At 42.7% G+C, this 24,396-nt stretch overlaps 1 protein-coding gene across 2 annotated transcripts in view; it reads right to left on the reverse strand.

The window, feature by feature from the left end:
• The window catches only part of SYNE1 (spectrin repeat containing nuclear envelope protein 1), a 621,543-nt gene that overhangs the window by 51,078 nt on the left and 546,069 nt on the right, over nt 1–24,396 (reverse strand). For both annotated transcript variants that reach the window (XM_060240915.1, XM_060240910.1), the window contains 5 exons: nt 14,168–14,355; nt 13,152–13,302; nt 9,123–9,305; nt 8,812–8,949; nt 6,621–6,812 (listed from right to left, as the gene is read on the reverse strand). In XM_060240915.1, coding sequence (XP_060096898.1) covers nt 6,621–6,812; nt 8,812–8,949; nt 9,123–9,305; nt 13,152–13,302; nt 14,168–14,355 — 852 coding nt within the window. The remainder of the gene's footprint in view (nt 1–6,620; nt 6,813–8,811; nt 8,950–9,122; nt 9,306–13,151; nt 13,303–14,167; nt 14,356–24,396) is intronic.

A 24,396-nucleotide genomic window follows, 5' to 3' on the forward strand; every position in this document is an offset into this window, starting at 1 on the left:
TCTCATCTGCCTGTCCCTTTTAAATAAGTTGTACCCCTGAATCCTAATATTCCAATTGTGAGTGTCATCCCACCAAGTTTCAGTAAGGCCTATTATGTCATAGTCTCCTTATTGACTCTTGTTAGGTCAATAAGATAAAAGTGTCACTACGTAATTCAGTCTTACAAGACTCATTTGGTTCTTTTCATGTTTTATATGTTTTTTTTATTCAGATAACATTTAATAGAAGTATCTAAAAATAACCATGTCTTAAAATCCTTACTGCTCATGTGTTTTGTTTGATATGATCTCCAGCCAGATAGTAAAATTACAGCAACTACAGTATACTATAACAAGAAATTAACCTAGACCAGTATTGATTAAGACAGGTTGCTTACCTGTAACTGTAGATCTTCAAGTAGTCATCTGTGCATTCACACTCATGGGATAGAGCACCTGTGCCGATCCCCGGATCGGTACCCGGGATTTTTTCGTTCTCGGCACCAATGGGCATGCGCAGGAGTCCCAATGCGCATGCTCACCAGCGCCAGAGCGAGGATCCTCCAGTTACTTCCTAACCGCTGGAAGCCCCTACAGGAGGGAGACCGTCAGCAGTGGGGAAGGAGGGCGGGTAGTGTGAATGCACAGATGACCACTTGAAGATCTACAGTTACAGGTAAGCAACCTGTCTATCTTCTTCGTGGTCTCTGTGCTTCACACTCATGGGAGATTAGCAAGCAAGACATACCTGGAGGCGAGAAGATGGTCAACCGGAAGAAACAGCTTGCAGCACTGCAGTTCCCAAATGAGTCCTCTGTTGAGCATGCACGTCCAGCGCGTAGTGCTTCATAAAGGCATGCGGAGAGGACCAGGTGGCAGCCTTGCAAACATCCATCAGGGACACGCCTTTCAGGAATGCCACCGACGTCGCCATCGCCCTTGTAGAGTGGCTGCGAATAGGCCCAGGTAACGGCTTCTTAGCCAACAAATAACACAGTTTAATAGTCTCAGTGAGCCATTTTGAAAGCCTCTGAGATGAAATCCTGGAACCTAACTTAGGGGCAGCGTATGAAACAAAAAGCTGCTTGTCTTTTCGAAAACTCTTGGAACGACTTAAATAAAACAATAAAGCACGCTTTACATCTAAAGCATGCAACCTACGTTCCTCATCCAAGGAAGGCGTAGGATGAAAAGTGGACAACCAAACTTCTAGGTTGAGGTGGAACTGAGAAACCACCTTGGGGAGAAAAGAAATATCAGGAGCTAACAAAACTCCAGCTTCCTGAAAAACAAGATACGAGTAGTTACAACGCATTGCCGTGAGCTCCCCCGCATGACGTGCTGATGTGATGGCTACCAAAAACGCAGTCTTCCATGAGAGAAGCTATAATAAACATGTGGCCATTGGCTCAAACGGACGACGAATCAGTCTGTCCAGCACCAAAGTCAAATCCCACAACTGTGGGGGCGATCTGGATGGGGGATGAAGCCTAAGCAGACCCTTCAAAAACCTCTTAGAACGTGGGTGTGCAAAAACAGAATGTCCCTCCACTGGTTCATGGAACGCAGATATTGCTGCCAAATAAACCTTGATGGAGGAAAAAACAAGACCAGCATCCACAAGGGATAACAAAAACTCAAAAATTACTGACAATCCCACCCTTTGGGGAGAAACTGAAGGATCAACTACGAACTGAAGGAACTTCCGCCACTTCCTATCATAGGAAGTGCGGGGGGAAAGTTTCCTGCTATTCAGGAAGACATGCTGGACTCTGCTAGAGAACCCATAGGGTCGATAAGCCACGCTGTCAGCTTCGGGTGGGGCATGTTGTGATGGAGTACATGACCTCCCTGAGCTGACAAAAGGTCCGGTTCCTCCGGGAACTTGTAGAAGACACCACTCACCAATTGGAGCAGGATCGGGAACCAGTTCTGGCGAGGCCACCAAGGAGTCACCAGGATGCAGCATGGTCTCTCTCTTGTGATTTTGTTGACCACCTTCGTCAACAACGGCAGAGGCGGAAACAGATAAAGGAACCAACCTTCCCACAGAAACAGCAGACCGTCTCCCAATGACTCTGGATCCGCACCCCCTCTGGAACAAAACAGAGGACATCTCCTGTTCTCGGCTGTGGCAAAGACATCCATCTGAGGATACCCCCAAAGCTGAAAGACAGGTTGGAGGAAGTGCCAATGCAGTTCCCACTCGTGCGAGGAAGCTGCACCCCTGCTGAGGGAGTCTGCCTGCAAGTTGAGGACCCCAGGGAGATGTGCAGCCTTCACGAAGATGTCGTAGTCCAGGCGCTCCGACCACAGGTCCAGTGCCCATGCACAGAGTCGTCGAGAGACTGTCCCCCGCCCCGCGCCTGTTGATGTAGCACAGGGTAGTGGTATTGTCTGTCAGCAGAGCAACAATCTTCCCCGCCACCAAGGGGCGGAAAGAGCGGAGAGCAAAATGAACTGCCCAGCAGTTCTAAATAATTTATGTGGCAGTGAGTCAATTTCAGAGGCCAAGGGCACCCCCCACACAGACCGTCCATGTGGGCCCCTCAACCCCACAAAGATGCATCTGTTGTGATAGCCACAGAAGGTGCAGGGAGATGAAATGGAGCTCCCTGACAAATGTTGCTCTTTGACTTCCACCATTGCAGAATTTGAAGAGTCACAGGTGGAATGACAAACCTCTTTCGAAGCGAGTCTCTCAATGGTTGAAACTGACGAAGAAACCAGAGTTGTAGTCCTCTCATCCTCAGCTTCGCAAAGAGTAGCACACTTGTCGTCGCCATCAGCCCCAGAATCCGCTGCAGCTGCTGCACTGTGCCCCACTTTCGACTTTGCAGAAGTTGCACAAGGTTGATAATGTCCACCGCTCTGCTGAGGCAGGAACGCATGATGTAGGTTCGTATCCAGCAAAGCCCCTATGAACTGAACTGTCCTTGATGGAGTAAGGTGTGATTTCTCCAAATTGACCTGCAGACCCAAGGTGTCGAGAAGACGAAGAGTGACGACAAAATGGGATGACAGAGTCTCTTCTGACTCCGCCACAAGGAGCCAGTCGTCGATGTATGGAAAGATGACTATCCCTTGAAGCCGGAGATGGGCAGCCACAACGCTCATCATCTTCGTGAACACCCAAGGTGCAGTGGACAGGCCGAACAGAAGGGCTTTGAACTGGAAGTGTTGAGAACCTACTGCAAGCCGAAGGAAATGTCTGAACGCAGGATGGATGCTGGCATAGAAGTATGCATCCTTGAGGTCCAGAGTTGCCATCCAGTTCCCTTGGTTGATGAGGGGCAGGATCATTTGCAGAGTGGACATTCTGAACTTCTGGTTATAGAATAAATTTGTTTAGATTCCCAAGATCCATGATTGGTCTTAAACCCCCGTCCCGCTTGGGAACCAGGAAGTAACAAGAGTAGAAACCTCCTGTCCTGGCCTCCATCGGAACCTTCTCTATGGCTTGTTTCTGTAGGAGGTTGTTCACCTCCGCCAGCAGAGGTGGGGAAAGGGGTGTGGTAATTACCACGGATTGGTTTGGAATCTGAACAAAATCTATTTTTTAGCCTTCCACTACGATGGAAAGTGCCCACCTGTAGGTAGTGATGGACTACCGACAGGAAGGGGCAGACAGGAAGGGGCGGAGGTGGATAGAGAGAGAAGAAGTGGGGACGATGACACTTGCTACGAGAAAGTCAAAGGCCCTGCTTTTGAGGGCGTGTGCCCTTGGACTTGCCAGTGTTTTGAGCCAAAGCGAAATGATTTCTGTTGTTCCCCCTGTATGGGGACCTACTCTCAGGTTGATTCGAGCGAGGTCTCCATTGTTGATCTGGGGAGAACTTCTGGTACTGTTTCTTTGACCAAGGCTTGTGCCACTGCTTCTGCTTTGCAGCTCTAGATGACCCCTGCACTCTCAGGTTCCTGGACATTTTTATGCTCTTGTCCATTTCCTGGAGCGTACTATCAGTGGTGGAACTGAACAAGCCTTCACCCTCAAAGGGCAGGTCTTCCACAAAGGCCCTGGTATCTTGCTGGAGAGCCGTGGATCGAAGCCAAGAGTGACGGCAGAGGCAAACATCAGAGGTGATGGTCTTTGTTGAGACATTGACCATATGCTTTGCTGCAGCCAATTGTTGTCTGGCTACAGCAAAGCCCTCCTTCTGCAACTTCTTTGCAGCCGATCTTTTCTCATCACTCAGGTAAGAGAGAAGGGGGGTAAGTTGTTCCCATACCGAGTATTGGTATCTAGCCATGCATGCAGCATAGTTAGATACCTTTACTCCAAGGGCCCCAGCCGAGTAGAATTTTCTCCCCACATTATCCAGCTTCTTTCCCTCCTTATCTGGTGGAGAAGAGTGTGTTTTTCAGGCCTTTGATGAGGAGGAAACGACTACCAAATTAGGCTTCAGATGAGTGAAGAGAAACTCTGCTCCCGAATCTTGGACCCAATACATATGGTCCAGCCTCCTTGATGACACCGGTGTCGATGCTGGCTTTGCCCAAGGCTCCTTCACGGCTTGAAGAATGACCTTTGTTACCGGTTGGGCAACCGCTGTAGACGTGTCCTGTTGCATAATGTCGAACACGATGTCGTCTACAACAGGTTGTGGTTGGGTCAGTGACAGCGAAAGGGAGAGTGCCATTCTCTTCACCAGGTCCCCATACAACTTCAGATCTTCCGAAGGTGAGATATGAAGATCCTCAGCCGTATGAGACACAGGCGAAGGCTCCAAAGCCTGATCCGGCTCATCGGTACCACCCTCAGAGTCCGATGATGAAGCCTCTCTGCGCAGGGAGTGTTCCGAGAGCACCGGCGTTGACTCCCTCACAGGCAACCGAATCGACCCCGACGATCGAGGTTGGACTTCTTCCACCACTACTCTGCATCTGTTGAGTGGGATGGAAATCGATGCCGACGGATGCCTTCTGGGCTGCTGAGAGAGTCGGGACATGTGAGACGCCTCGGACTGCTGGTCCCAGTCTGCATACTCCTGTGGAGGGTACCATTGGTACGGTGGATAGGGATAGGCATATGGAGGCCATTGACGCTGTTCCCATGGTGGAAGGGGTGGGGAGCGACAAGCTATCGCAGTTGGTTCTAGCTCCCTCCGACCTCTCACCTGATCCATCGGTGCCAAAGGCTCCATCGGCGCCGACATCTCCACCTCCGAGACCAAATCGCTCTCGCTGCACCGCCTGGACCCTGAAGAGTGGGAGCGCTGAGTCAGGTTGATCTCATGCTCTGATGCCGATAGGCGTAGCTGCGAAGCACTGCCTCTCGACACTGAAGGGCTACGACGCGGGGACGCCAAGATCTTCCTTGGTGGAGCTGTCAACGCCTAAGCATCGTGCGAAGGCAAAGGAGCGCGGGATGGTCTCTTCTTCCGCTTCTTCTTTGATTTCACCTTCTTCGGCGCGGATGATCGGGTCCCCGAATCATCCCAGCGCCTCTTAGCCGGGGTGTCCACAGACTCTTCAGAAGGCCGTTTAGTGGAACGCCCGCACTCGACCGGCATCTCGGTTGTGATCGGCGAAGGCTCAGGCAATATGACCGTCGGAGCTGCAGCCGCTCCCATCGGTACTGATGGGCCGATGCCATTTTCTGAGGGCGAAGTACCAACTTGACTAGCGCCGCTGAAAGCCTCGCCGCTCGATTCTTCCGAGTTTGTTTCGAGAAACTCAGGCAGTGGGTGCAAGAATCCACGCGGTGTCCCTCGCCCAGACAGAAGACAGAGGGAATGGCTGTCGGGGGGGGGGGCAATCTTCTTCCCACAGGAGTGGCACCTCTTAAAAAAAAACCCAGCGTCTTTCCATAGACGCCCAGAAAAAAACCCACCCAGGAAAGTCTCTGAGGGGAAAAATAGGGGGAAAAACTAAGCCCCGAAGGGCAGTCCATCAAACTTTTTTTTTTTACAACAACACTATCTAAACTACTAACTAACTAAATACACTAAGAAAACAACAAACGGGCTATATACAATAGGCAGAAGCAATCAAAAAATTACTTTACTGACCGGGGACATGAAAGGAGATCCTCTCAGCGCAGCGGTCAGAAAGGAACTGGCGGGATCCTCGCTCTGGCGCTGGCGAGCATGCGCATTGGGATGCCTGTGCATGCCCGTTGGCGCCGAGCGCGAAAAAATCCCGGGCTTTTTAAGTACTGATTTGGGGATCGGCGCAGGCGCTCTATCCCATGAGTGTGAAGCACAGAGACCACGAAGAAGATTAATTATGTATCCTCATTAGGTTGCTTTGGTTTGATTTTCAAACTATGCTTCAGCACTTACCTTCTCTAAGTTTAGTTTGGATAGTTAAAAGAATCTCTGTCCAGAGAAACAATTATATCTTTATTTATAGATTATACAATATAGATTCAGCAGAACTTGCCATGCACTGTATAGTGCATTCTGGAGTTCTGATCTTGCAACTTTATGCTTATGCATTTTTGAAGCTTTAACACATATTTTATTGGCTAACTCCCTAGAGTTTTTGCATACTGTGCAACACTGCAGCTAACAGGGAAGATTAAGGTTATAAAGAACAAAATTTATAGATCTCGGTATGGTTTGAGCAATCACATATGGGTATTTTTAGCTTATTTAATATTTATACTCTGCAAATAATTATATAAAAATGGTACGCACTGGGAGACGAATTAGTTTTTTATGGTAGCGCTCCACTCGGCCAAAGACTTCCTGGCAGTATCGCTGAAGCTCATCAAGCTCTTCTTCAATAACGGCAGCATCCAGAGGTTCACTTTTTTCTATCAGCTGCTCTCCCTGGGCAATGATCTGTTCTATTTTGCTGTTGTTCAATGAGATCTCCTGCTGAAATGCCTGCATAGCAAAGTCACAATATTAAAAAGAATGATTTCTGGTACATGTACCCCCAGAGTAATATATTTTAAAAATGTGTGTTGCGGAGTTATAGTATGAGTATTGCACAGAAACACAATAATATACAAGCAAAACAGGTGGGCAACTTGACATTCTTATGTCATGTCTTTAAAATATCACCTTCTAGAGAAGCAGGTACAAAAAAAAAATTCAGCAGCCCCTGGTTTTCAAAGTAATTGATGAGGATTTCAGAACCCTACTCTTAGTTCTGCAAAATTACATTACATTATAATGTATGAATTACAATGTATTGGATACAATCCACTGTGATTGGAGCTCCATGTACTGAATGGAACCTCCACACCCCCATCACATTGGAGCCCACTGCATCTTCAATAATACTGCCTTGTATTCAAGAGTTCCACTCAAAACAGATCTGGATGTGATACGGATGTCTGCACTGGGAGGAGAGAATTAGTGATCCTTGTTCCTTTTGAAAAATGTGCCTCCCACAGCAGAAAAAAAGCACTGGCTCAGTCCCACAGTATATAATCAGTTGTCAACCAACACACTACAGAAAGTTTTGTATGATGCTCTCAGCAGCAACACAAAGGAAATAACTGAATTGGTCTCCCATTTATGAGCTGATTTTCACAGTATATTTTTAGCTCTCACCAGACATGACAAAGTATTTATCTTGGGACTGAAGTCTCATAAAATGGCAGCATTTAATGCAAAATATGTGCACAGATAAAATCCATACATTTTTAATAAACCTTTTCTGTTTTTTTTTAAAAACCAAAATGAAACAATATTAGTATCACATATCAGAACTAGATTTTCATGGCAGACATGGCTCTGGAAAACTTGGTTGCCACCAAATGATGGCACAATGATTGAACATGATGTCTGGAAGGTGAGCAGAAGGTGAGGCTTAACCCTTCTCCTGCCTGTCACTTTTCCCTGTGATGTGACAAATACCTAGAACCTTGGCTGGAGGAAAACACCTGAAATGACTGAGACTGATTCCTCACTAGCAGTTGCACTGCTCCCGGGCTTCTGCTTTCCCCAGCTCAGCGATCGATTCCCCACCAGCTGCTGCACGGGTGCATATTGGAGAGAGCTGTGGGTCAAAATGCACCCATGCAGCAACTGGTGGGGAATCGATTGCTTGAGCCCGGGAAAGCAGAAGCCCGGGGGTGGAGCAACTGCTAGTGAGGAATTCAAAGTGTTTCAAAGTAACTAGCTATATTTCCAACAGATCATTGTAGTGCATTTACCAGTTAAAAATTTTAAAGTCAATTAATAACTCAACTGCTAGTGAGGATTTGGTCTGAGATTCTGGAGGTGAGATAAAAATATTCTAAAGAAATAAAAAAAAGCATTGAGTCAAAGAAGGAAGGATTAATCACACCATCATTTCTCCCCAGCTAATTATGGCCTTCACCTGGAACCGTTCAAATTTTGGAGGTAACTCAGGTTCGAAGACCTCTGATTGCTGTTCAGAGTCTAGCTCAGCCTTCAGAAAGAAGTTGAAATACATAAAATATTGAGGTCCTCAAGGGCTGTTATAGTTGTAAGTTTTCTTCATCATATTTCACAGATGGAGGGAGAAAAAGTTTCAGATAACATGTGCAAGACCTGTAAACAAGAATCAGGTCTGCAAAAGGCATCTGATCCTTCAGACGTTATGGAGACTTGTGATGGACATTCACTTTCTTTTCTAATCACTGGTAGGAAAAAGTAATCCTTGAAGCCCTTCAAAGTTTACACCACCTGTTGAATACTACTTGCTAGGAACACTGTTTGTGTTAGCTTGTCAGGACAGGTATCGTTTTGTTAATTCACATGCAGTATATAATTAATTTTTATATCCCTTCAATGTTTATTAGATTTGCACTGGCTGCAGAACCATATGTGTAATGATACCTGATATTTAATAATAACAGTTGGGCACCTGTTTTGTTTAGTTGTGTCCCTATAGCTTGCATTTATTTACCCTGAGTTGCTTTATCTTTGCTTGAATGTCACATTCTGAAAAGTGTTCAATATTGGTCAACTGTAGGTCCATCTCAGTTAGCCAGACCAGAATGTTGTCACGTGCAGTCTCAAATTCTTCACGCTGGCTAATGAAATGCTGAAAAGAAAGAGGTAAAATAACTAGCTATATTTCCTACAGATCATTGTAGTACACTGACCAGTTAATAGTTTTAAGAAATCAACTAATAAGACAGGGAGAAAACTGTGTTGCTCCCAACATCCCCCCATGAACACATCGCAATAAGAAGTCAACTAGAAATGGAGAAATACTTTAAGCCTGCGGAGGATGGAGGTGACGCGCTTTTGTAAGTTGTCCCATCTCTGGTTTCCTTCATGGACCATCTGCTTGAGACTGCAAGCAGAGTCAGTACGGTTCTCTCGAGCCAAACGGCGGTACTGTTTGTTAATCAGTTCTAGCTGTGTCAGACTTTCATGTACTTGTCGCTGAAAAGCCTACAAGAAAAGAAGCAACAAAGTAGCCTATTAGAACATTGGCTTTTCAAATCATGGGTACCAGTAGGATGGATTTTGGACCGGGGATGGGGTTTAACAGCCCTGAATAAAATGAGGATTATAACCAAGTGTTTCAAGTGAATTTTTTTATTATAAAAAGTATAATTAAAGCTTTTAAGTAGCTTAGATTCACTGGAGTTTATATGCAGGCAGAAGAACTTCTGCTGACAAAGCTCAATTTTCTTGCCCTCCCCCTTCCATATCAACCTAAAATATTATTCCTGTGGGACAGGGGTAAGATTAGCATTTATAAACAATGACTAGTATCAGATATGCCACACATTTATATGCAGTAAAATTATTGTGTGGCATGTGACTTGCCATTATCGATTTATTTACAACGAGTTTTCTTCTTGCACCTTCTCTGGTATAACCATATTTTCCTGACATGCTGTGATATGGATTATTCCAGGGGTGGCCAACGATAGCTCTCCAGATGCTTTTTGCCTACAACTCCCATCAGCCCCAGCCATTGGCCATGCTGGCTGGGGCTGATGGGGAGTTGTAGGCAAAAAACATCTGGAGAGCTACCGTTGATCACCCCTGGATTATTCAATTTTTTGGGTAACTCATGAACAAAAAAGGGTCAGCACCATCACATGAGTGTTTAATAGGAAGAACACTAAGACCAATAGCGATGCAACACTGCAAAATGTGATGCTATGTTCTAGTGGTGACATCAATGTAGATACTGTGGCACAGCTATTTGGAAGAGCAGTTTATATTAAACTTAATTGATTCAATATGGTACAAATTGAAAAAAAAAATAATGGAATGCATTTGTATTGTAAAATAGTTCACAACACAATGAATATGAAAAATCAAAAATAGTGGGATAGAAAGACAGAAGGTTGGATCCAAAGGTTTCTTCTACAAATGGAAATGAACTTTTTTTGTGAAAAGGGGAGATTTCATTTATTCCCCCCTGCCACAGAATACTTATGTGTGCATGGATAGCTCTTCCTAAGAATCCACAAACCATCCACAATCAATGTTTTGAGCATAGTCAACTGAAAAGGAAAGGTAGAGATGGAAAAGATCCATTCCATGAGTGGATATCCCCTTGAGAAGAATCTCAGTTGAATCCAATCAAATTTATTAACTGAATAAAACCAAGGCCAAACATCTAAAACCAAATCAAGCTTACAAAATAACGTTAAACATATAACGTAAATGGACAATATAAAACTAATGTGAAACAAAAATTATAAAATTATTAATCTGTTTGGCCAGTCTATTAAATTCTGTCCTTTAACTGCTTCTAATAAGATACAGACATGGACACATTTATGGCAAGCGATGGTGTTTTGCTTTTGCTCAAATTTATTTTGCTAATTCCTGCTAATTAAATTGAAAATAGGCAGTTGTACTGCAAAGCCACAGCCAAGGCCAAAAGAAGACTATGTAATTTGAAACAACAAACAATCCCTTCCAGGTTCTTCTTATTACATGAATACCCTTCATGTAAATGTCATTTAAGAATGTAAAATAGGTAGGTAGAAAGGAAAACTTTTCAAATGCATGGGAAATGTTAAGCAGAGTTCAAAGAGACAGATAATCAGTTTCTCTTGGAAAAGAAATAAAACTGTCTCTTATTTGTAAGTAAGAGTACGAACTTAAACACAGGCAGTCCTTATATTCAGTCATCTACAGCTGTTGTTTCACCTGTTAGCAACTTTTGTCCAGAGGAAGGACAGCTGTACATATTTTCCAGTTCACTCTTACAATATGTTTTTCTTCACCAACTTCACTAGCTTTATTGAGTCTCTGGGCAATGATACTATGTCATTCATGAATGAGGACTGAATTGTCTGAAGCAGACATTTCAAACTACCATAACCTTATGTCTAATTCCAAGTCTGGCCCCCAGAATGAAGAACAAAAATTCACACAATGAGGCGAAGTAAGGATTAGAAAAAGGTTTCTGCAAACCTGAGGGCTACTTCATCTTTAAAAAAACGCAGTGAGAAGAGAAGAAAAATGTAAAATAGTTTGTGCTAAGATCTCATGATATTATCTCATGTGATCACAGCAACAATTTCGGATTGTCTAAATTACAGTTACAACCAACCTCTAGTGGTAGTCTTGTGATATTTCAGGATAATTTACTGCACCATGAAACAGAAATAATGCTAGTGGGCAGGAATAGGCAAGATAAACATGAAGGCAGGATATAAAGAGTACTGGAAGCAGAGTTGGTAGGATTTAGGTAGAAAATGGGAAATACCCCCCCCCCCCACCACATACATTGTAGCTCCCCTGTCATAATATTTTGTTCAATCAGTGGTCATTACATACATTTTCAAATTTGGGATCCCTTCAAACTTTTATAAATCTGGTTGAAAGCACAGTCAGAATAGAAACTGAAAATAGCATTGAAACTCATGATCACAGAAACTCTGAACCAGAGATAATCATGCCCAGTCTTGTAAATATAAAACTAAAGAGCACCTTAGTTTGCTCTCATGAGTACAAGCTTTAAAAAAGAGACCAATGTATGGTTTAACTTCTTGTAGAATGACCTGATGGAAAAAAGGATAGGTTTCCTGTGTCTAGCAAGTCATGTAAAAGAAGAAATCTCAGCAAAAGCAGCTTCCCTTACTTCTGCTGTTGTTACATTCTGTCTTCTAAATGGCAGCCCCATCCTCCTTTGAGCCTAGTCATCCTAAATTCTTGCCCTATGATAACTTATAATGGAATGTATAAATAGAGTAGTTCCAAATCAAAAGAAAATGGCTTTGAAGAGTGTGATATGAAGCACATTATCTTTGTTTTCAGTAATTAAACAATTCAGGTCTCAGGCATTTATACATGATGAAGGGAAAGCAATTTGAAAAGAAGGTGAGGTAAGAGCCAGAAAAAGCTCCAACAGAGGGACTAAAACTTCCTGACAAAATCAGTTAACCATGAAAATAAGAGACAACTCCGATATGCTTGGTTAAATTCCAACTAGTTTAAAGACAGATTGAATTTATGGGCAGATAAAAAATGCAGCAAGCAGTTCCAAGTTCTACCTGGAAGCAGGTGACTATAGATAGCAAAGCTCTTAAATAGGAAGAGGAATGAAGCACATAAAAGACAACTTCAAAGCTTAAAGCTCCTTACCCCCAAGGGGAAAAAATGCAGGGAGGGAGAAAGAATATTTAGGATTGCGGCATAGTTTATTCAGCTTCAGATCAATTTAACTTATGATAGTAAATTGATAGTTTTAAAATATTAAAACAAATGGATGATATTCTAGATCTTCTGAGACTCAGGACTCAACATACAACCAGGCGACACCATGGGATTCCCTGAGCTGCAAGTATGTGACATTAATCATGTAACAAAAAGGAGACCAGTTGTGATCTCACTGGTGCCAACACCAGGACCAAGAACTTCGAACAAAGGGACAATTAACACAAGCCAAGTACTGGGACGTGTACTACAGTGAGGAACAGACAGGAATCTTCTCCACTGCTTAGTGGTTTTGCCTTAATATCCTGCTGCTCCTCTCAGTGTATGTGCAAAAGCCTCAGAATACTGTGCTTCTATATAGGGTTCTGTGTAGGATCCCAAACCCTGCATTGAAAACCACTGTTTTAGACAATGTCAAGCAGTGGCTTGCAATAGCTATAATATATTTTTATTTTTATTTCTAACTTATTTTTCTTTTTTCATCTTTAGCAAATTTTTGTTTGTGAGTTTGCTGAAAAATTATCAAAGTTTCTCCCTGTAGAGCAGTGTGTTCTTTGACAAGGCCAGAACAGGATCAAAAGACACTATATTCCAAGCAGTGTAAATCACCTCAAATTTTTTTAGTTCTTCCTTAGCAACTGTGTATAGCACACCAGAAGAACTAGGGAATGCTGCTGTCCTTTCAGAAATTTTCAGCCAATCTTCAAAACGGGAATAGTCATCTAAGAACTTTTGCCATAGTCTCCATGTCTCCTCAATCCTGAAAGGAAAAATGAAAAGCGAGGCTAGGTCAGCATTCACTCAGATTAATCCTTCAGTTCCTTACCAGCTGCAACAGGGAAAGTACACTCAAGCTTGTCCAAGCAAACAACAGTTATAGCAAACAATAAACTGGATCATAACAAAAAGCTGACAGTAAGCTTGATTAATAGGCAACATAAATGCTAGGCTGAATTCATCCTAAATTAGAATTACGACAGCTGTGGGTCCATCCCCCCCTTTTTATATATTGCAAATTCTTATTTGGAATTCATATAAAGACTCATTATGAGCTTATTGTAGGAATACTGTAAACTGAGCCCTTAGCAGAAGAGGTCCAGAAATGCAATCTTCTTTATACGAGCCACAGCTGCTCTTGTGTGGTTGACTAACACAAAACATAACTTTCTAACTGCAATAAATTCTGCAATAAACCCGACATTACAAAGAAAATAAAAGGTATTTAAAGGGCAAAGTATCAAGGAAGGTTTTGTTAATCAAATACTACATTAGAAAATGAACTCTCTTTCATGCATTTCTCCAAATTACAAATTAGATGAGAGCTCACAAAATAAAATCATAACATGTCAATGAAAATGTCAGAAAATTTAATTTCCAAACCAGCCATCAACAGATAAAAACGGAATGATTTGGCTGTAATTGAATGTGCAACACTTAGTCTGTTTGGACCAGCTTCTTGACCTGAATAAAGCTTCATATAGATACACTGGCCCATCTGATTAGATTAGGGTGTGCCTAAAGTCATGAGATTAGGGTGTACCTAAGGCCACTGGCAGACATATCAATCAATGCAGAATAGCTGATAAATTTCCATTCCATTCCGGGAAGTCTGAATTAGTACTTACTTGAGTCGCCTTTCCATTGACATTGCACAGATGTTTCTCCACCTTCGGTCCAAGTTCCGTGTGGCCTGCTGGATGGAGTCACATTCTGTTTCTGTGGCACAAGCATCACAGTCATGGAGGAGGACTTCACAAAGGTTGAGGACAGATGCAACCCCAGTGCTATGCTTCTCAATGTCTCTTTGTAGCTCCTGCAGATTAATAGACAAACTTTTAAACATTCTTAGACAAACCAGTAATTACTTAGAGATATGCCACATAAACAAGCAAGGCAAGCTCAGAACACTTACAGATGGAAGATTTTAAAAACCCAGATTTATCAGTTAGTAAATTACCAATCTTTCTTATAGTTTTTGACTGAGAAGCTAAGTGCATATACTTGAAAGTAAGTTTTGTGCAGGGATGTCATTGAGTAAGGGTCAGGAAACACCTGCTAGCATTCTTACAACATATGAATATTTTCTTTAAGCTTGTGCATTAGATATGTACGCCTAATATATGAACATTTTGGGTTGTTAGATGACTACGTGACCTTGTGCTAGCAGTGCTACAGACATTATGAATAATAAAAAATGATCACACAAAAGCTCCTAAAACACAGTGCTTTTTGCAATTTAATCCTGAATGTACATAAGGGTAAAACCAATTTCCCACCAGCCTTGTTTCGGTCTTGTTGCACCTTTTCCTGCAGTGCTTCTGCTGGATTTCGCACAAGCAGCCCCTGGGTGGCGAGTTGCCCCACCTCTTTTCAAGTTCCCTCCGTAGCAGGCGGAAACTGATTTTCAGAGGATCCTGCCTGCCATGGAGGGAATTTGAAAAGAGGTGGGGCAACTCACTGCCCCGGGGCAGCTTGTACAAAATCCAGCAGAAGCACTGCAGGGACAGGAGCAATGAGACCGGAACAAGGCTAGTAGGGAATCAGTGTAAGTCTTTGCTATGAATCCACCTCACACCACGCTGAAATCTCTGCCACTAATGTCTGAAATACTGCACCTGGAATAATAAAATGAATTGATCTTCCAAGTAAATCTTGAATAGATCTCTGAGAATGTTAACAAAGCTTAAAAGACTTAACAGCATTAGAGTGGGGGATTTTCACAGAGAGAAAGAAATGCAATTGTTGCAAATTTCCCTTCCTATGGCAGATCTCCAGCTTTCCCCTCATGCTGCTTCTGGAATCCTGTTCTCCCAAGAGAAGCCTTTTGGGAGGACATTTGAGTCTGCAGTAGGAGGGGAAGGCAAGGAAGTCCTGCTCTGCTGATAAAATTCCCTACCATTTCCCTACTCGACTCAATTTCTGAAAGCTGGCATTTCTGAAAACAATAAATACAAAAAAAATGACAAGGGAAATAGTACCAAAATGTTTAGATACATCATGATTTTGAGGAATGGGGGAGTATTAAGGGATGCAGCACATGAACATAAAATCTGGAACTTGGGGGTATCTGTTAAACTGAGTTTTATAGTATGTAGGTATTAAAATAATATATGTAAATGCTCATTTTAATCTCAAATGCAATATGTATTATTTATTGGTTTGTGTTCTTATGCATTTTGTTTGCTTTAATGAGTCTCGTGTAGGCCTTCCCCACAAACACCAATGACATGAAGACTGAACCTCAGCAGCCTGCGGAACTGTATCTTTGGTAATAGAAAAGAGTAAGAGTCCAGTAGCACCTTAAAGACTAACAAAATGAATGGTATGGTATGAGTTTTTGTGAATCACTACTCACTTCTTCAGATACAGCTAGAATTTTAGTCCATCTATGATATCCTATGTATTGGAAAGTGGAGTGATTTCAGATGCCAAATGACATTAGCAGGCAAATGACAGTAGAAGGCGTGATTGGATTAGATGTGTTAAGCAGAGAGATAGTAGGCATGGACAAATTAGCATTGGTAATGAGACAGGAAACCTTGGTCTCGATTCAATCCAGGTGGATGCATTATCTTGAGCTTCATTATCAGTTGCAATTCTGCAGTCTCTCTTAGTTGCAATTTAGCAGTCTTTGTGCTGGAGCCTCCAAAAGAGAAATAAGTTCTTGCATGTGGGGTGTGTGGGGGTGTACATTGTAATGTTCACTGCATGTGAAGCATCTACTAGAGTAATCTACTAGAGTAATCTAGTAGAGGGATCACAGAGCTGTGAAACCATCCTTTCTATAGAAGCCTTATGCCTATTCTTCACAGGTCTCTAATATTCTTTCTGAAATAAATTTGATTAATCGTTCAGTGAAAAAAATAATAATGAGATGCAGGGCTGCCTTCTGCCCCAGATTATTTTCTTTTTAAAGAAAGAAATCTTTAAGTGGTAAGTGGCTGTACACTTTATCATTGCACCCCCATACGGAATAAAAAGGCACACACAATAAATTGGGAAAACGGGCCACTTTATTAACATAACACAACATGGCAAGGTAAACTGAAGTGGGACGAGCACTGGGGTCAACACTTGACCCCGCCAAGTCCCACGCAAGGGCAAGCCACCCTACCCCCGGCCCCAGCCATACTGATGCGGCTGGAACCGGGCCGGCAGACCAAACATGCCCTCCCCTAGACCCTGACCCGATCACCAGAAAGGGGCGACCAAGGGGAGGCATGTAACCCGATCCGTATTCATGACATTGAGCCGTGAAGCCCATCTGCCTTCCTACGGATCGCCTGCCCAACGCAGGTGCTTAGGCCTGGGTGCTCACCGGCAAGGTCTGAACCCCTTGCTCATTCCGCCAAGTGACCAAATTAACTACCTACCTAACATCCACACCACTGCTCACAGTACAAGGTAGGCGAAAAACACACCACCAACGGCCAATCAGGTGGTAGTGAAAAAATTCCTACCTGGCCCCTAATAAGGCGACCGGTATAGACCTGTACTATTGCAGGACAGGTGGGCGGGCCAGAAACTTTCCGGGACTGCGTGGGGATAGGCGGGGCCGAGGCTATTTATAGCCTCAGCCCCCGCCCACGCCAAGTTCCCGGATGCCCAGGAAGCAAGCCCCTTTATCCTGCCGGGGTTGCAAAGCGCAGCCCCGCGGCCGCAGCCGCTTTTGCAGCGCGGCCAGGGCGGGGCCGGAATCTGCCAGTCCTATAAGCCCAAAATTGCAGCTACTTCTCTATACATTCTGCCAAAAATGTGCAGCTGTGGTGGTATTTTTCCCCAAAGAGAAAAGTAAACAGAATTCTGGTGTGTGTGTGTGATATGACTAGGGTTGGAAAATACCTGGAGACTGGGGGTAGATCCAAGAGAGGGTGGGTTTGAGGAGGGGAGGGGCTTCAGCATGGTACAATGCCATAGAGTCCACCCTTCGAAGCAGCTATTTCCTCCAGGGGAGCTGATCTCTGCCAGCTAGAGATCAGTTGTAAAAGTGGGAGATCTCCAGGCCCCACCTGGAGGCTGGCAAACCTATGACGCAGGAGCTATTCTGTTCACAGAAATAAAACGGTAAGTGTCTGGGCTTTGGGGACTTTCGGCTGGATTCTATGGAGGATTTCCACTGACAGAAGGAAGGGCAATTTTCTGCTCTTGATGCAAACACTCAACTCTCTCTTATGCAGTTCCTGGCACTCTTGTCACTCAGGAACAGCATTCCAGGGGTCTTCAGGCTGCTGCAGAAGAGGGGAAGCAAACAAGTTGTGCTTCATTGACAGAAATCCCTCTAAAAGTGGAAATTCTCAGTGGGATCCAAGCCTTCACTTATTAATGAGCAGGCAGCAGTAACCTAAAAGGACAATGCTTTGTAAACCATTCTATTTGTACGTTCTGCCAAAAGTACAGTGGTCATTTTTAAAATTGATTGCAGTTAATACTAGGGTTGCCAAGTCCAATTCAAGAAATATCTGGGGACTTTGGGGGTGGAGCCAGGAGACATTAGGGGTGGAGCCAAGATCAAGGCTGTGACAAGCATAATTGAACTCCAAAGGGAGTTCTGGCCATCACATTTAAAGGGACGGCAAACCTTTTCAATTCCTTCCTTCCATAGAAAATAATGAAGGATAGGGGCACCTTCTTTTGGGGCTCACAGAATTGGACCCCCTGGTTCAATCTTTTTGAAACTTGGGGGGTATTTTGGGGAGAGGAACTAGATGCTATTCTGAAAATTTGGTGCCTCTACCTCAAAAAACAGTCCCCCCCCCCAGAGCCCCAGATACCCGCGGATCAATTCTCTATTATTTTCTATGGGAATAAATCTCCCTAGGGAATAAAAGAGTTCCCAGCAGACATTTCCCTCCCCTCCCCCCGCTTTCTGATGACCCTGAAGTGGGGGGAGGGCCTCCAAACCAGGGGATCCCCTGCCCCCACCTGGGGATTGGCAACCCTAGTTAATACATTCACAAATCTTGCATAACTGGGAAGTGGGAACCCCTAATCACTATGTATGCCTAACAGGAGAACCATTTAGTGGGGATATTGGCAGGGATGTCAGAATCTTTTCAGGTATAGCTAAAGCCTAACAGCAGGCCTCAAAAGAAAGATGCATGTCTTTTGTCTTGTTAACAGTTCTGCAAAGGGCTCCTTCCATGTTTGTGTCACACATCAAGCTGTGTGTTTTCTTTACTTCCCTTGTGAAATCTATGTCCTAAACCTTCAGAAAAAAAATAGTAAGAGGAGCATTTTCAGAAGAAGCAGTAAAGATAACCGATTTATAAATCAAGAACTGGTTTTGTGTGTACCTGAAATAATCAGGACCAAGAACATTATCATTGATCTATTTGTTTTGTGAATAGATAAGTTCCTTTGGCACTGACACATGCATGCACACACAGCTCATGCACATGCAGAGTGCTCCTCCACTGAGGATGGGAAGCCCCTGCACACTTGGGAGACCTGTAACTATAACAATTGACAATTTACCATTCCAGAAACTAAAAAATGTACTGAATGATCTAGGAGACATGATTTAAAGTATCTTGTATCTTATATTTTGAACTAAAATGCTTGCTTCTTAAATTCTGAAAATGGGAAACCTATATATCAAAGATTTTTAAAGGCGGTTTGATAATGTATTAGAAATTTAATTAGTGCCAATGCCTATCTAGTTTAATTCTGTATCATAAATTGCGCTCATCACTAGCTGTTATGCTTTTAATCCTATATCTCAAGGCTTGCTTTTAGAGGACAAATGCTTGGAACAGCAGACCAGCCACAACATTCAAGGTATTTTGTACTTGATACAATTATATTACTAGCAAGATTCTTTTACTTCCCAAAACCATCACAGCAAGAAATAAACTTTGCAACTGCCCTGTTTAATTTGTCTTCTATAACCAAAAATGAATGGCAAAATAAATATCTAGCGCCTCAATCAATTTTTAAAAGGCATTTAATATGTTCAACTGTTCTTTTGGATTATCATTCATGCAATCGTTTTTGACAAATTATAGTTCTGAGATAAAAACACAGTATTAATAATATAGCAAGGTCTCATTTCTTCTGTGATATCAAATCCTGCTGTAAAGTAAATGCAAAATATTTGTGACATTGACAACATTCAACAACAGGAAGCACGATTAATCATAACATTATCCAAGCTCTGTGGAGATGCCCTGAATGATATTATACATTCATAAACTATTTCCTGCAACTGGAATTATTGATAATCTTGCATTTGGTTGTGAACATTATTGCTAGAGTAATATTTCATCAAGAGGCTATATTATTCTGCAACACTGGTTCTAATTAGCATTTCAAAGTCTATGTTATATGCAGACTATTATTATCATTGTGATTAGGTTATTTATAATTGCTGACACAAGGTGGATTAAATAGTGTAAGTGAAGTATAATTAACAGGATGGGACATTCAATCAACAGTACAATACAGGGTCTGGACTACAGGAATCTGAACAAATAGAAACTTCAAACAGGGCTGAAACAAAGTCTGAGTAGTATTATACAACAGTAAATATCCAAAAGGTGTATGTTGACTAGGGGTGTACTACTAATTCGCTATTGTAACTGATTTTATTGTGATTTTATTGTAATTTATTGTGATTTGTTGATGTACTCCGCCCTGAGCCCCCATGGGGGAATGGGCAGAATGGAAATAAACTAATAATAATAATTTGGAGCCAAAAATATACCTGAGTCAAAGATCTACACAAGCTGTAAATACATATTTCGGCTTCCCAAATGTATCTGAGTTTTCTCAGTGTGGGGGGGAGAGAAGAAATTCTAAGAAAATCCCAGATATATTCTGGAATTTTAAGTAGATCTGAAAACAGCAGAGAGGCAGAAGCACAGTCTGAAAGAAGTCAGCCCAAGGAACAGCTGGGATGGTGGGGAGCTGAAAGCTGTGGCTGGGCTTTTTTTTACAGCCCAGTTTAAACCAGGCTGCAAGAGAAGCCAGCTGAAAATAAATTGGGTCAGGCAGCAGGAAAGCTTTGTGCTGCCTTCTCTTGCCATAGGAAAGGCCAAGCCTGCCCTAGGATTGGGCTGGTATTATTCTTCTTGGGTCTATTGGACCCAGAAAATTTCAGGATTTCTGAAAAATCCCAAAATCTAATACCATACGAGTATTTGGATCCGGGATTTATCAGGAATCTCAATTTTTTAAAAGTCCAATAGTCCTGAACAACAACAAAGTAAAAAAAAATTGCACACTACTAATGTTAACATTCAGATTTGAATGCTGACAATCGCACAAATTTCATAAAAAGACAAAAATTACAAGATGCTGGTCGTTGTTGGTAGTTACTTAAATGTGACTGCCATGATTCAGGTACAAAAAGTAGGCCAATATCTGTTTTCTGGCATTCCTAAATTACTTCGGAATTATCAGAATATGTCAACAATTTTTAGACTTTTTCTGTAACACTACATGCATCCGTACACATGCACACATAAACCATTTGCACATGTTGTGGTGTTCAAGAGGTTGAACATACAAATATACAACATAATGTAAAAACACCTATTTGCATCCAAGCTTAAAATCACAACTGATACAGAAAAGAAATCTTGGTTCTCAGGTTACACCAGTGTGTTTTATTTATTACAAACTGCCATAAAGTATTGAGCATAGCTCTGAAGAGGGGGAATAATGAAGTTGCCCCCCCCCCCACCAAATGTACAGTATTCTGATTTGGCTCTTCATTTTTTTGGGAGGGGGGAACTATCTTCAATGCTACTTTAACAGCGACACAACACGTATGTTAATTTTTGTAATATACAAATAACCACACATTATATGGTGATAACAGGAAGACAATTTCAGCGAACCAACAAGTTTCTATTGTTTAGGCTACCAGGCACATACAGCCTGCTTATATTCACTGAAAAGTGATTAGAACACATGATGAAGCATCATTGTTCAGCAGGTCCTTCCAATTATGGTGGGACTTTGGATGATGGTGACACAAGTGGGGAATAAACATGACATCATCATGAACACCTTTATAAGGTATGCTCAATTCTGTTTTAACTATGTTTTTAAAAATCCATATATATCATATACACAGCTTGAATATACCGTAGGTATTACATGTTGTCTCCACTGCATTTTATGATCCAGAGAGCTTACAAAGTAGACCAGACTTAGATTCCCAAATGGGGCTTTGTTTTGTATCTGTTTACTCAGAAATAAATGACACTGGGGGCAGGGAGACACTCTGCTAGTGTTTCATACCATATGTGAATATTTTCTCTAACCTTATGCAATAGATATGAACAACAGAGATCTAATTCAATAGCAGTTTCTCAAGGTAAGCGTACCTATGATTGCAGTCAGCGCCTTAAAATAATTGCACATCTTCTCATGTGGAAGCAATACAATCAGTCAGTACAAGATTATAAAAAAACATTTTGCTCAGAAACCATTTGATGAAAACATATTCATTGCTCTGAAACTGCAGCAAGATCCTTGTTACCCTGAGAAAAAATATGGCTTGTGTCTGTGTTACTGAATGCAGCAGCTGTGTAATTTCGATCTTTAGAAGTCAATTGCTCTAATTTAAGGAAAATCGTCAATTGGCTGGAATATAATATCTAATAGATTAAAAATATATCCCTAAGTAGGTACACATTAAAATGTCATAAAATAATCAAATATGCATCATTTTAAAAATCAAGTGATATTGATTGCCAGTTTACAGAGAAGGATGTTCAGCCAAAGTAGGTAAAAGAAGTGTGCAAAAAAAAATTGCAAGCACACTTCATTTGGTTCTTGTTTTATACTAAATATTTAACATGGATTTCTGAAAGCTGGAAATAAAGCTAGCTGTATTAGGAAATCATTCTGATAGTCCTTTCCATGGGTTTCAGTGGGAACTACATTGTTTGGAGAACTTCTTTCCCCACCTAATTAGGATGAAATTCTCAGGGACGATGATCCCCTTGCTCCTAAAATTGATGAAGATGGAAAGAAACATTTTGGTCTTGCAGGCCAAATTGAGAAGTGAGAAGCAGAGGTGATTTGTCATTACACTCCCTCACTGCACACTCTTATTTAATGTAATAATAGATTCCTGCTTATGAATGGGTACAAATATCCTACACAGCTGCTATGTCACAGACAGATTATCTGCCCCTTTGCCATCACTGATTATCTTTTACCTTCTAAATCTGTATATGTTTGCTTTGTATAAGCAAAAGGAAAGCCATAAGCCTCTGCTTCTGTACTACCAGGCTGCAGGGCAGGTTGTCTGTCCATAATGAGGTAGTGGAGGGCTGACAGATGGTCCCATTTCTATTACTCCAATCCTGAAACCCTGCTTATCCCAGTGTGTGGGACACACAGCTGCTACAGGTGGACTCCTGTTGTGGTTTATGTGTGTAGACAATGGACACAACTGTGGAGAACAAAATAATCTGCATACAAAGGAATCACAAAACCCTCTCGAAGTGCAATGAGTGGTAGAAAGTGAAACGCCATGCACAAAAGCTACTAATCTGGGATTATTCTGTTCAGCAGAAACTTTGGCAAACTGTTTTGGTTGGATATTATCCCTCTCAAGACATAGCTGATGTTACTGTCTTTTCTTGTTGTCCTTCCTGCCTCCTGTTGCCAGGAAAAAGGAACCAGACATTGAGATCCCAGAATAACTGTCAAATTGGAAATCTTCCAAGCACTCCTGAAAGTTGAAAGTAAATATGTTTGGATAAAAAATTGAATTTAGTATATTTATGAATAAGCATTATTAGTATGAACAAGCTCTTGGATTAGTATATTTTCAGCTGCACACCCCTGATAGGCATTTTACCCCTCCCTGCGGAGCAACAAACTGGACCAGGTGAGTCCAGATCCTTGCTTGTGGCTCCAGCACCGAGGGGAGGGGGCCGAGGCAGGCACCCCAGGCAAAATTTCTCCTTACCAACACATTCCAAGTAGTTACGACACCCACTCACCAGGCGGGCCACATGTTAGACTTGATCTTCGCGATGGGAGTTCTAGTGAACGATCTTGCTTCTATAGCAGTGCCATGGTTGGATCACTATGCCCTCAAGGCTTGTGTGGACGTCCCACCCCAAGCCCGTTTGGGCGGCGAGCTTATTTTAGCTCGCCCGCAGAGCCTGATGGACCCAGAATGGTTCCTGACAGCTCTGCGGGATCCCTGACGCCCTGGTGATTCCCTCGATGACCTGGTGGAGTCTTGGAACGATAGGCTCGCCGGGGCCATCGATGAGATCGCACCTAGACGTCCTCTGCGCCCTCGTTCAAGGCCGACACCTTGGTATAACCAGGAGTTGCGGCATCTGAAACGGGGACTCAGAGGCAATGGCGGTGTACTCGAGACGAAGCGATTCGAACATCTTATAGAGAGTTTATGAAGTCCTATGAGATGGCAGTCAAGGCCGCTAAGAAAAAATACTTTGCGGCGGAGATTGCGTCCGCAACTTCGCGCCCGGCACAACTGTTCAATACAATTCAGACTCTTACAACACTGCCACAGGGCAGACCAAATTCTAATGAATTGGAAATTGGCTGTGAGGCTTTTGCGAACTTCTTTGCGGATAAAATCACATCGCTCCGTTCCGACTTCCCTGCCATATTAGACACAGTTAGCGAACCTGAGGCTCCGTGCCTGTCTTCGGATCGTGTTCTGGACGGCTTCGGTGCGCTCAGCCTGGAAGAAGTTGACAGGATCCTCCTATCTGCACGCCCAACAACTTGTAAATTGGACCCGTGCCCCTCCTGGCTTATTAAGACCTGCCAGAGGGAGCTAAGGTATCCTATACGGGATATCATAAATAGATCCCTATTGGAGGGGCATTTTCCATCAGCGCTTAAAGAGGCG

The sequence above is a fragment of the Heteronotia binoei genome, chromosome 1, assembly GCF_032191835.1.
Source record: "Heteronotia binoei isolate CCM8104 ecotype False Entrance Well chromosome 1, APGP_CSIRO_Hbin_v1, whole genome shotgun sequence".
Taxonomy (NCBI): Eukaryota; Metazoa; Chordata; class Lepidosauria; order Squamata; family Gekkonidae; genus Heteronotia; species Heteronotia binoei.